Source organism: Gorilla gorilla, chromosome 11 (assembly GCF_029281585.2).
Source record: "Gorilla gorilla gorilla isolate KB3781 chromosome 11, NHGRI_mGorGor1-v2.1_pri, whole genome shotgun sequence".
NCBI lineage: Eukaryota > Metazoa > Chordata > Mammalia > Primates > Hominidae > Gorilla > Gorilla gorilla.
The window spans coordinates 26,098,318-26,111,381 of NC_073235.2; the positions used below are offsets into that span (position 1 = coordinate 26,098,318).

General features: G+C 40.0%; 1 protein-coding gene across 1 annotated transcript in view; it reads left to right on the forward strand.

Moving 5' to 3' along the window:
* The window catches only part of CNTNAP5 (contactin associated protein family member 5), an 870,373-nt gene that overhangs the window by 590,765 nt on the left and 266,544 nt on the right, over nt 1–13,064 (forward strand). Inside the window, exon 13 of the mRNA XM_031008908.2 lies at nt 6,970–7,170. Within this exon, the coding sequence (XP_030864768.2) occupies nt 6,970–7,170 (201 nt within the window). The remainder of the gene's footprint in view (nt 1–6,969; nt 7,171–13,064) is intronic.

A 13,064-nucleotide genomic window follows, 5' to 3' on the forward strand; every position in this document is an offset into this window, starting at 1 on the left:
AAGACCAGCCTTACCAACCTGGAAAAACCCTGTCTGTACTAAAAAATACAAAATTAGCTGGGCGTGGTGGCGCATGACTGTAATCCCAGCTACTTGGAAGGCTGAGGCAAGAGAATCGCTTGAACCCGGGAGGTAGAGGCTGCAGTGAGCCGAGATTACGCCATTACACTCCAGACTGGGCAACAAGAGCAAAACTCCATCTCAAAAAAAAAAAAAAGAAAAAAAAAAAAAAAAGGACGGAGGAGCAGCACTCAGAGCCAGCACCATGCTCAGTTCAACCCTATGCTTTCTATTCAGTGTTTATGACAACACTGCACAATGAGTTATGCCGTTTACAGAGGAGGAGACTGAGGCTGCGGGAGGTGATAGGTCTCTTGCATGTCCAGGAATCCAGTGGGTGGCAGAGCTGGCATTGGAAGCCAGCCCTAATGATGACAAAGCTCAAGCTTTCCCTCATCACATCTGCCTCCATGAACCATGAAGCCCTTTCCAAGCCTATATTTACTCGTAGTCATTACCTATGATTTAAATGGAGAGATAAGGGAGAAACATATGAAAAATTAAATAACTATCAATGCAAAATGACAAGAGATATCACAAGACTGCCCATGAGTAGATGGAAAATGAGAGGTAGAGACAGTACTTTGAGGATTATTTAAACTGTCTTTACCCTTGGCATAGAAAATTCACTTTGTCAACATAGGTAACTACAGCAGAAGTGACCCTGGGGACCTTAATATAGACTTGCTCTATTACAATAGGAGTATAAGTGAATTGGCACACTGTTCAAAGGATGAGAAGCAGCTCCCCACAGTGATTTCAGTTCAATTAGGCTGGGTATTGACAATCTGTAGGCTTCCCTTCCTTCCAAGCACGTTGATATAAAAATTGCAGTTTTTTTCTGGCTCTGCAAAGAGACAGATATGTGTGTAGAATGAGGTCTTATTAATCAGAGTTATTTCTTGTGTCTCCTTTTTTACTTTCCTTTTGTTTGCTATTTCTTCTGAGTTGCGATCCCCATGGTAACAGATGGAATTGCTTACAGCATCTGTAATTACTATTATTAATAATAATGATCATCATAATCAGACCAATCTGATATGATGAGAGAAAAAATATGAAAGGAAATTAAATTGTGGCTCTGTATGTAAACCGTTTACGGCTTCCAAAATGAGAGCCAGAGGAACAAGGTAGGTCACACAGAGATGCACTAGTGAAGGCTGTCTGGGAGCTTTTCTGGGGTAATGACCAGGGAAGATTTTACCACACTGATGCGAATACAAAATGTTTCAGAATATTCCACCATTACTACTCTGCTGGCTCTTTGTACAGCCTCTTTTTCTTTTCTCTTTTTGTTATTGAGTGTGCGTGTGTGTATATGTGTGTGTTTTGATCTTTTAACTTGAGACTTCTTTTCAGTTTGGACTATTACATAATACAGGCTTAAAAGAGCAGCTTCAGAAATGCTGAAACTAAGAACCTGACAGTATATAAAGGACTAATTAGTTTCTTCACTTGACGAAGCCATCCAGAAGTGCTAACTCAGGTGCTCAATGCTAGCTTAGGTTCTGGTAGCCTGAGGATGAAAGACCACTCTTGACCTTGGAAGTTCTCAAGGAAAAGAGTGCACAGACTTCACTGCACAGGGCTCTCTAATAACCTCTACCCACGAACTTTGCCCCACACAGATCTCTGGAAAGCCCCTCTTCCTTTACTTGTAGTAACCTCTACCCACCAACTCTGCCCCAGACAGATCTCTGGAGAGCCCCTCTTCCTTTACTTGTAGTAACCTCTACCCACCAACTCTGCCCCAGACAGATCTCTGGAAAGCCCCTCTTCCTTTACTTGTAGTCTACAGAGTATTTATAACAGCGTCAGACATTTGTCATTCTTGTGTACACAACTTTCTCCCCAGATGATGGTAGGCTTTTGGAGAAGTTAACATATTTTCCTCCAGTGTATGTACTCTGGTGGATAGCAGAGCACTAACTGGGCACGTATTTAAACACAAGAATGAATTATGCATGTCAAGTCCTAAAAGATCTCATAGCTTTATGAAGAAATGAACTTGAAAGCTCAAAATCACAATGCAACTTGGGAAATACTTTACTGGTTTATATATCAATACACGGTCTGTCTTTGGAAGCCATGGGGCACAGTATTTGATGGCCCATAACTCATAGTTCCTTTCTACATGAAGAAGGCATGATAGCTGCTCTGGATCTGAATCATGAGATCATTCACACTCATGCCAACCCACTGTGCTGAATGCAACTTTAAAAAAGCCAATATTTCACTTAGATAACTATTACTTTCAGGGAACTAGAATGCTTAGTGAAATGGCCCTATTTCCTTTCCCAGCTAATGATGAACAGGTTCCTCCCTGTTCAAAAATCTCCAAATGCAGTCCTCTCCTAAGTAAAAGAATTGATCTGGGTTAGTCAATACATGTACGCCTTTGAGCAGTGAAAGAGAAGAGGCTATGTGTCTAATTGTGGGATTGGGTAGTGGTGTGCAGTAGAAGTAATGAAAGAGAAAAACGAACTGGGTAGCAAAAAGTAGTATCAGAGGGCAATATTTTTCCAGGTTTCTGGCTCCATGAGTACTAAAGAGCAAATTATCTTGAAGGAATTTCAGGAAATGCAAAGGACACAAATAAAGACAGAGATACATAGGGCTATTCTATAGTGGAAAAAAAAACTTAACAAGGTGGTAATAATTTAGTATATACAGGAGCAGCTATATTACAAGAAATCACAGTCCATCACACTTGGTAACCTCATTTGCAGAGTATGCTCCCCATTGCAGTCCTCTAAGGAATGAAGTCCAAGCCCTCACTCTAATGTTGTAGAAAACTTCTAATGTTTAGAGTCTTTACTCATTTGAGTGCCAGATAGTCTATGTGTACCAAATCATTATAATACTTTTATGGATGCAAAGATTGGTGTAAATATGACCATTTTCCAATGAGGAAACCTCAGAAATGTTATGAAACTTGCTAAAAGCTTTACTGCTGACATGGAGCAGAACATAGATTCCAATCCGAATAGGATTGTTTCTAAAGCCAACCTGTTTCATGGTCTTATTGGTACCATTGCTGCTTTTCAAATATTACCAATAAGAAAACTGGGCATTGAAGAAGTGATAATTTCATCAAGGTTGCTCCCACAGTTAGTGTTGTGCTGGCACACAAACCCAGATTTGCTGACTCCAGAGCCCATACTTTGTTCACTAACCTCCACTGTCCAACTAACTTGACCATCTTGAACATTTAAGTTTGTGGGTCCAATTTTCGTTGAAGTCATGTGTGAGTCCACTTAAAAGAGAATCTCCACCTCCTCACCCATCTAAAGGATGGTCAAAATGAATTTTGCTTGTTAAAAAATCATTCAAAGATGACCGTCACATAAACCTCTCCAGCTCAAACCACTCTTCCCTAGCCTAGAGCAGGCATCAGGAGTATCTGTCACCACAGCTGACTTTCTTTCAGTGGCATTAACACCTGACCTTTCAATATTTAGTCAGGATGCAGGGCTAAATCTACACAACCACCAATGCAGCTGAGGAAGAAAAGATAGGAAGCCAGGAAAAATATTACGACAATAATATTAGTGGCTTTAAGATGAAAGATTGACTCTCTAATACAACTTTATTTTCTTTATTGCCAAAAACAATATGATATTGGTAAAGCAATTCAATGAGTAAATGAATAAGGAAATCAATAAATGAATGTATGAACAATCAGATGAATTAATATATGGATATGAAAATCTATGTTTACTTAGAAGGAAATATAAATCTATATGAATTAGTAAATGTGGAGACCAATTTTGGAATCAGATTGGATGCACTGAGACTGGGGACAAGTCTAAGAGACAGATACAGATGATACAGGTGGAAAAAATGATATACATTTACTTCCTTGTTTTAGTCTTTATCCTGCTGTCTCCCAGGAGAACAATAATCAGAGGACATAGGGCAGATTCAAAATAAAAGCCAACTCAGGGGCTCTAGGTTTCAAGCAATCATTTCTCCTGTCCCTCGTACAGTGTTTGAAGCTAAGGTTTGTGATGTCAGTTATATATATATCATATGATCACACACACATACACACACACACACACACACTGTGTGTGGTGGATTATTGTGAGTACTGGAGATAATATATGCTAAATGTGCTAGCGTAAACCAGTAACACAACATTTAGTATTATAGATTAGACAGGGTTTTCCTTGTCTTCTTTGTATAAGCATCATGGACATTTCAAAACTGTCCATCTTTATTTCTCCCTCTACAATATCACATTATTGATGGATAAGATTTTTGGTTATTTTATTAGCATTTGTCTATACTGGTATGAATAACATTTTAAAAGTTCTGTGTTAATTGTTTTTATAATATTATTATCTTTACCAACATGAATTATGTCTTATTTTTGTTTTTAAAGTCAAAAGCAAATAACATCAACTTGTTTAGACTTTATAGAAAATATAATCTTAGATTGGATGCGGTGGCTCATGTCTATAATCCCAGCACTTTGACAGGTTGTTTGAGGCCAGGAGTTCAAGACCAGCCTGGGCAATATAATGAGAGCCCATCTCTAAAAAACTTTTTAAAAATTATCTCAGTGTGATGGTACATACCTGTGGTTCTAGCTACTTGGGAGTCTGAGGCAGGAGGATCGCTTGAGCCCAGGTGGCCAAGGCTGCAGTGAGCCACGATCGTGCCACTGTCCTCCAGCCTGGGCAACATAGCAAGCCCCTGTCTCTAAAAAATAAAACATAACCTTGCCTCAGTGAAACACTGGGGACATGTGGGTCATCAATGGGCTGGTTTTAGGAAATGGTCTTAAGACAAGTCAGAATGTTTGAGCACAATTTAATTTTTTGCTGTGTATTAGGCCATTTTTGCATTGCTAAATGGGAATACCTGAAACTGGGTAATTTAGAAAGAAAAGGAGTTTGATTAATTGGCTCATGGTTTTGCCGGATGTACAGGAAGCATGGTGATGGCATCTATCATCAGCTTCTGGGGAGGTCTCAGGGAGCTTAGAATCATGGTGGAAGGTGAAGTGGGAGCAGGCAGTTCAGATGGCAAGAGCAGGAGCAAGAGAGAGAGTGAATGGAAGGTGCCATGCACTTTAAACAACCAGATGTCACTATCGCAAAGACAGCACCAAGCCATGAGGGATCCGCTCCCATGACCCAAACACCTCCCTCCAGGTCCCATCTCCAACACTGGGGATTACAATTCAACTTGAGATTTGGGCAGGGACAAATATCCAAACCATATCATGCTGCAAGAAGTATTTTCTTTTATAGAATTGGAAAATCCTTTAGAGGTAATTAAAATCATACTGTCTTTTTCTCCTGCTTCTAATATGTTGAAACTGAGGTTTGGAAAGATGAAACAACATGTCCCAAGTTGTGTACAGAGCTAGTGAGGGAGAAAGCATTAACAAAGGGCACCCAAGTGGCCTATTCTTTTCTCTTTTCAGCTCAGTCATGCCAACTGCTGTGCTTCTGCTTTGTAGCTGTGCTAATTAATCGTGGTGACTTTCAGTGTATGTGCTCATCATTACTGTTTCATGGATGTGCCTCGGGTCATTTCTTTACTTTCTGGACCTTAGTTTCTCCATTTGTAAGACTAAGAGGATGGGGAGGGAAGAAACCACATGATTTCTATGCTAGGTTCCTTTTCAGCTCTGAGAATTTATGAAGAGTAATGATGTAATTATGCGGGCAAGATTCTCAGATGACAAAAGCTTTTCAAGTCTTCCTATTTCCTCTTTTGCTGTATTTGAGAGGATGTTCAGAATTAAATTGCATGTCCAATTGCAGTAAATGTTTTAGCCTAGGTTATTACTACAGAGTGTCTGATACATCCCAGATAGAGCCTTGCAACTTTGTATTTGTGGTCACTTTTCCATATTACCAGTGCTACCAGGGTATTGCTCTCTTGTTTTTGTTGCAATTGTTGTTGTTTTCTTAACTGACTATAAAACTAAGCTTCAGAAAAGAGAAGGGGGCTGGGCACGTTGGCTCATGCCTGTAGTACCAGCTGCTTGGGAGGCTGAGGTGGGAGAATTGCTTGAGCCCAGGAATTTGAAGCTACAATGAGTTATGATCACACTACTGCACTCTAGCCAGGGCAACAGAGAGAGACCCTGTCTCTTTAAAAATAAAAATTTTTTTTTAATAAAAGGAAGTGATTTATCCAAGCTTGTTGTTGGCAGATACAGGCTTCAAATACAGATCTCCCATGTTCTAATGCCCAAATATCTCCCCTCTCTCACTGCCTTACCTTCTTTCACCTATTAGGCAAAATATGTCCTTCCGTCATGATTTAAAGGTCCTCATCTCTATGCTCTTTCATTGTAAACCTTCCCAAATATTTTTGGCAAAGAGAGGTAATATGGGGAATAAATACTAAACAAAACAAAACCCTACAATTAACTTCATTGCATGCAGAGTGTGGATCACATAATCTCGACCTTGTTCTCTGAGAAAATTGTTCTCTGAAAACATGCTAGTGTTTCTCTTGTGAGGAAGTGTGTCAGTAGCTTTGGAGTCAGACATCCTAGGCTCAAGTCCTTGCTTAGTCACTTATTAACTGTGGGATATTGGGTGAGTTGCCTAATTTTCCTTCACATTTTCCTCATTTTTGACATAGCGGTATCGCTTCACTTCCAACTTAGGCATTGTCAATTTTAACTGAGATCATGGGATTAAATGCTTACTGTAGAGCCTGTGGGAAAAGGGCTCCGCAAATTGAGCTCTTAAGATTACTGACCCCCATGCTAAGTCTGGTGGAGCTCCATGGGGAAACACAATTTCTCTGTTCTACTCTCCATACGGTACCGGGGTGTTGATTAATGTTGCACGCTGAGTGGCCCATCACACTGCTCACATGCTCCATTTTTGACATTGCTTCTAACGTCTCTTGCTTTATGTTGTGTTGTCTGGGCAGAGGACAAGATCTGGACATCCGTGCAGCACAACAATACAGAGCTGACCCGAGTGCGGGGCGCTAACCCTGAGAAGCCCTATGCCATGGCCTTGGACTACGGGGGCAGCATGGAACAGCTGGAGGCCGTGATCGACGGCTCTGAGCACTGTGAGCAGGAGGTGGCCTACCACTGCAGGAGGTCCCGCCTGCTCAACACGCCGGGTAAGGCCTCTGCATGCATGACCACAGTGGGATAGATGGGACCCTCAGACCTGGAGTATTAGGCAAAGGAAAATTTGCCAAGAAGGGGGCTATAGTTACAGTTAGTCACTGTGCACTCGAGAGAAACACAACAAGAGGGGTCTGGTTATGTAGTAATCCTGGCTCTGAAATTCAGCATGGAAGCTGGAGTGAGTTCTGTCACCTTTCAAGGTTTTCTCCTCATCATAAAGAAAACGATTCCAACACCCACCCTGCAACAGTTGTGAGAATGAAGAACATCTGAAGAGGAATGGGCCTCAAAGAGAGCATTTGAGCTTGACATAGAAAGTGTGGCCATGGGAAATGCTAGTTTGGGGAGAGAGAATAGAGCTTGATAAGGCACCAGGATCTCAGCACACCCACCCGAGAGGGATGAGTTATGTCTGGGGTGGAGGATACCTGGATGCCTAAGGGGGCAGTGTTAGGCAGGGAGGCCAGCAAGGCAGGCAGGGCAAGCCTGTGGGTTCATGGCATGAACGGAGCCTGAGAAATAGGGGCTTTAGGGGAAATGACTCTTTTTATAAGTAAAGTGTGCTTCTAGAAAAAATTAAACTAACGCTGTATATGAATTTATTTATTTATTTTCCCACGGTTATTTTTTACAGTAAATGGATGATTTAGTTATTAACATGCTTTGAAAAGGAAAAAACGAAACAAAACACAACAACAAAAACAACTTCTAGAACTGCTTACCAAGACTCAAGAGTTTCTGTAAAATTAAGATAGGGTTCATCAAAATTTATGTGTTTCCTGGGAGTCAGTCATTTTTTTGTGAATGTCAGTTCATCATTTGTTTCATGGGAGAAAAAAGGACAAAAGATCTGAAGTATCTAAGAAAGGGTGTTATAATCTCTAGCCTCAAGAAGCTTACATTCCAGCACTTAGAAGTTAAGAAGTTTGAAAGGCTGGGGAAAAAATGGAGAATAAAATATCAACAAAGGGGAAATCATAGAAACCTAACTAAATTCAACAGAATGCCTCCTTGATCTAGGATCTTCAGGGAAGACGTTGTTCCACGTAATTTAATTTTCCAGGTAACTGTCACTTATCCTTTTAAGCATCAAAAATCTTTCCAAAGAATTTTTAACTATTTAAAATGAAAATCTTTCTCAAATGGATTACACGCTTCCATGCCTTCTTAAACAGAGAATTCTGAACATAAAATGTAACCTTTCTTGATGACTCAGCATCAGCATTGTGAAAATCAATTATTGTACTCTCCTTAGATTCAGCCAGGCTTGCAGGGCTGATTAGATCAGACGTACCGGTTCGTGTCCCTTTACCCAGCATCCTCAGAGGGTGCTGCCCTGCCAGAGTCAATGTTTATATTTATGTGTGTTTCTCTCTCCATGCCTGTCAAGCCTGCACGTGCTACCTCAGCACTGTTCTCTGGGTGCCTGTCTCCAGAAATGCCCTTCCCTCTTTTCATTGCGTTGTTTCTAGTTTTTGAAGGTTTGGGTTTGGCTGAATTGTAGGACTAATGGCGGGGTATGTTCATTCTGACTATGGGACTTCTTTTAGCATATGCACTCTGTGATATCAATTTGGCTACACCATTGACTTTGCAAATGTGTTCTTTTCCTAACTCAGCTGCCTCACTGTCCCTGGCCTTATTTGAGTGGGAGGGCATGGGTCTGGCAGCAAGTCATATTGGGAGTAAGGGCTTGATGCTGTCATTTACCAGTTATGTGACCTTGTGCAAGTTGCTCAATTTCTACAGTTTCAATTTCACCACTTTAAAAGTTTGCATGAAAATCCTGAACCCATGCAGTTGATCTGAGGATGGAAGAAACAATTTAGTCTGAACTCCTTGTGCTATGCCTGGTACATAATAGGTATTCAACAAATACTGATGTCCTTATTCGTAGCTTCCATTGCAGCAGGGAACATCCAAAATGTGTTCCATAATGGGAAACAAGCACAAAGGGAAATTTTATTTCTATTTTAACAATGTAAATAGAATAATTGTAATAATTATGTAGTAACAGAATTGATTAGAAAACTCAATGTAGATAATCTCATCCCCAAGCACTGTCATGTCTCATCCCCAAGATTCAGTCATGGAAGCAAGATTGCCGTGAGGATTGTGTAAGTTCTTCAGGAGCCCTAAGACTCCAGAGCCCTACAGCACCACAGAACCTCTGTTTACCTACCAGTAACATGCTGGTTAAAAGCCATTCCTATTAATTCATTCATGCAGCTGAGAGTGGTTTCCACCTGCAGTCAATTGCTTTACCTAGTCATGTTACAATGGAATTTAAAGGGACAGCATGCTGTTTATTTTAAAGTATTTTAAAATTCTGAATTTTTTTCTTTAATTACTGATACTTTAGTGAGCATACAGCTAACTGACTATATATACCATACATAATAATCTAGACTATATAATACATAGTATATAGTATGGATAAATATATATGTGTATGTATGATAGTATATAGTATGTAGTATATAGTATGGATAAATATACATATATACAATATATGATGTATATACTATATAGTATATGCTATGTCATATTTGTCCATAGTGGTATATACATTCATCACATACTCTTTATGTGTCCAAACAGCTCTGTAAATGCACTTGTGCATACTAATTCTGTTTATTTGCAATATTCCCCTTCACATGTGAAAAATTAATGATTTAGTTTAGAAATCTGAGTAAGGAATTGTGATGTAGAAAAGTCAAATTACAGGTAGAAAAGAAACAGTATGTCAAGATACTCTAGGGTTCACAAAACTAAAAATGCTTTCTTCTCAATACTTGTACCACCCAAGATCAATTAGCAGAATTAACATTTTTCTTTCACACACTAGGCATTTTTGAGTATCTTTTTTGTGCCAGGCACTGGGGAGTGAAAATAAAACACTGAAAAAACAGAGTTCTTGCCTGCATACTTGTAGTAGGGAAGACAGAAACATCCCCCCACTGCCCCCAACCCCCCCCCCCAGACACACACACAGAATCAGTGCATGATGAAAGTGATGCTGAAAGGTCCAGAAGGACAAATGACTAGAGTATCAGTGGATGTGGGGAGCTGCACCTCACATGAGGTGGTGGGAAAGTCCTCCCAGTGTGCAGGAGCTATCCAGCAGGACCCTGAGTGAAGGGACAGGATGAGGCAGGTGCCTTTTTGGGGCAGAAGATTCCAGGCTGAAGAATAGCCAAAAGGCCAGTGTGGCTAGAGGAGGAGCAAGGGTGGGAGGAAAATGATGGAAAGTGGTATCCAGAGGCCAGATTTTACAAAGCCTGGGACTGCGAATTTTATTCTAAGAGTAAAGGGAAGTCACCGGAAGATTTTAAGCAGAGGATTCTCTTTCTGTTTCAAATCCAAAGGGTAATGTCAGTTTATGTAAGTCAGGCTAAACCAGGTATGAATAATTTCATATGAATAATTTGCTAAGCACATAGACATTTTAGGTCACCCCTATGCCTAGTGACCTGGAAAAAGGTATGAGCTCCCTGAAGGAAGAAACATGTCTTATATCACTCTGTAACCTCACATTCTAATTCGGGGCTGTGTGTGGAAGGCTGAGTGACCACCTTGGATCCCCTCTGATTCATGGTGGTGCTTCTGTTCTTTGTCACCCAATTAACTGAGCTGAGATTGCTTTGGCTACTTCACCCACTACGTTCTTGCTGTGGCCCACTTTCACCATGCTCACAAAGCTTGGAGGTCTGTGTCAGAGAGCTGCAATCCTTGCAGTCTGTGGCACCACCTCTGCTCCCATATTTCTTTCCTTTCTTAATTCCCTCTTTCTTTCATCTTTTTCTTTGTTCCTTCCTTCTTTCTTAACCACCCCTCGCCTCCACAGACACACGCTTAAACATACACAAACATGTGGGTAGAACTGATCCCCAGTGTCTACAGTTCTTCCACACCAGAATTAAAACCACAAACTTACATCATGACATCTGGAAGACAAAATATCAGGGTAGTATTTGACTTTTTTTTTTAACTTATTTCTTAAATTATGCTCCCTATCATCTTTTTATTATTATTATTGTTATTATTATTATTATACTTTAGGTTCTGGGATACATGTGCAGAATGTGCATGTTTGTTACATAGGCATACATGTGCCATGGTGTTTTTCTGCACCTATCAACCCGCCATCTAGGTTTTAAGTCCAGCATGCATTAGGTATTTGTCCTAATGCTCTCCGTCCCCTTTCCCCTAACCCTCTGATGAGCCCCAGTGTGTGATGTTTCCCTCCCTGTGTCCATGTGTTTTCATTGTTCAATTCCCACTTATGAGTGGGAACATGTGGTGTCTGGTTTTCTGTTCTTGTGTTACTTTGCTGAGAATGTTGGTTTTCAGCTTCATCCATGTCCCTGCAAAGGACGTGAACTCATTCTTTTTTATGGCTGCATAGTATTCCATGGTGTATATGTGCCACATTTTCTTAATCCAGTCTATCACTGATGGACATTTAGGTTGGTCCCAAGTCTTTGCTATTGTAAATAGTGCTGCAATAAACGTACGTGTGCATGTGTCTTTATAGCAGAATGATTTATAATCCTTTGGGTTATATACCCAGTAATGGGATTTCTGCATCAAATGATTATATATATATATATATATATATATATATATATATACATATATATATATGTATATATATATATATATATATTTACCAAAAAGCTATTTCTACTTTATGTACAACAAGAATATAATAAACCCAAGTGGACTGGGTGCCATGGCTTACACCTTTAATCCCAGAGTTTTGAGACGCCAAGGTGGGAGGATGGCTTGAGACCAGGAGTTGGAGATCAGCTTGGGCAACAAAGCAAGACCTTGACCCTACAAAAGATATTTAAAAAGTTATCCAGGTGTGGTGGGGCACACTTGTAGTCCTATCTCCTCTAGAGGCTGAAATGGAAGGATTGCTTGATCCCAGGAGTTCTAGGCTGCAGTGAGCTATAATTGTGCTACTGCACTCCAGCCTCAACAACAGGTGAGACCTCAACTGGAAAGAAAGAAAGAAAAGAAAGAAAGAAAGAAAGAAAGAAAGAAAGAAAGAAAGAAAGAAAGAAAGAAAGAAAGAAAGAAAAGAAAAGAAAGAAAGAGGAAAGAAAGAAAAAGAAATAAAAGAAAGAAAGAAAGAAAGAAAGAAAGAAAGAAAGAAAGAAAGAGAAAGAAAGAAAGAAAAAAGGAAGGAAGGAAGAAAAAAGGAAGGAAGGAAGGGAGGGCACACCTTGGTCACAGAATAAGACTTTATCTCAAAAAAAAAAAAAAGAAAAAAGAAAAAGTCACTGCGACTAGCCCACATTCCAGGGGAGGGAAATCTGCTTCTATCTTCTAATGGAACAGGTATACAGACATGTTTTAAATGACAATGTCATCTTCAAAATTTTACATGAATAGTCAACTAGCCTAAGCAATGCAGTGAATACAGGGCAGAGTCGAGAGTCAAACCAAGCTCTTTCTAACTCAAAGTCTAGGCCCTTAGACTCTGGTGTCTAAGTCAGTTATAATTCATGTTGGAAATGGGTTTGGCCCTCCATTTTTTCCTGTGAGGGACTTTTGTTACCCTTAAAGTGATACAGCTAAAATGTGTTTTTAAGCGTTTGCCACAGCTTTCAAAAATAAAGAGATCATCACATGAATCAAGCCAGTGCAATTTACAGTGCATGAAAGCCAAAGCCACCTTTCCTAATGTCCTAGTAATTTACTCTTGGTATTTCACTGGGGACTTGAAGTCAAAATTAGAAGTGGGTGGGTTTTACCAACAAGGTGGATACCTTAATCAAGTTAAAGATGTTGATATGAATCTGAGGAAAAATAAAAACTATCCTATGTAAAGTCAACAGATGGTATATATCTGACCACAATTGAGTTGCTGTTC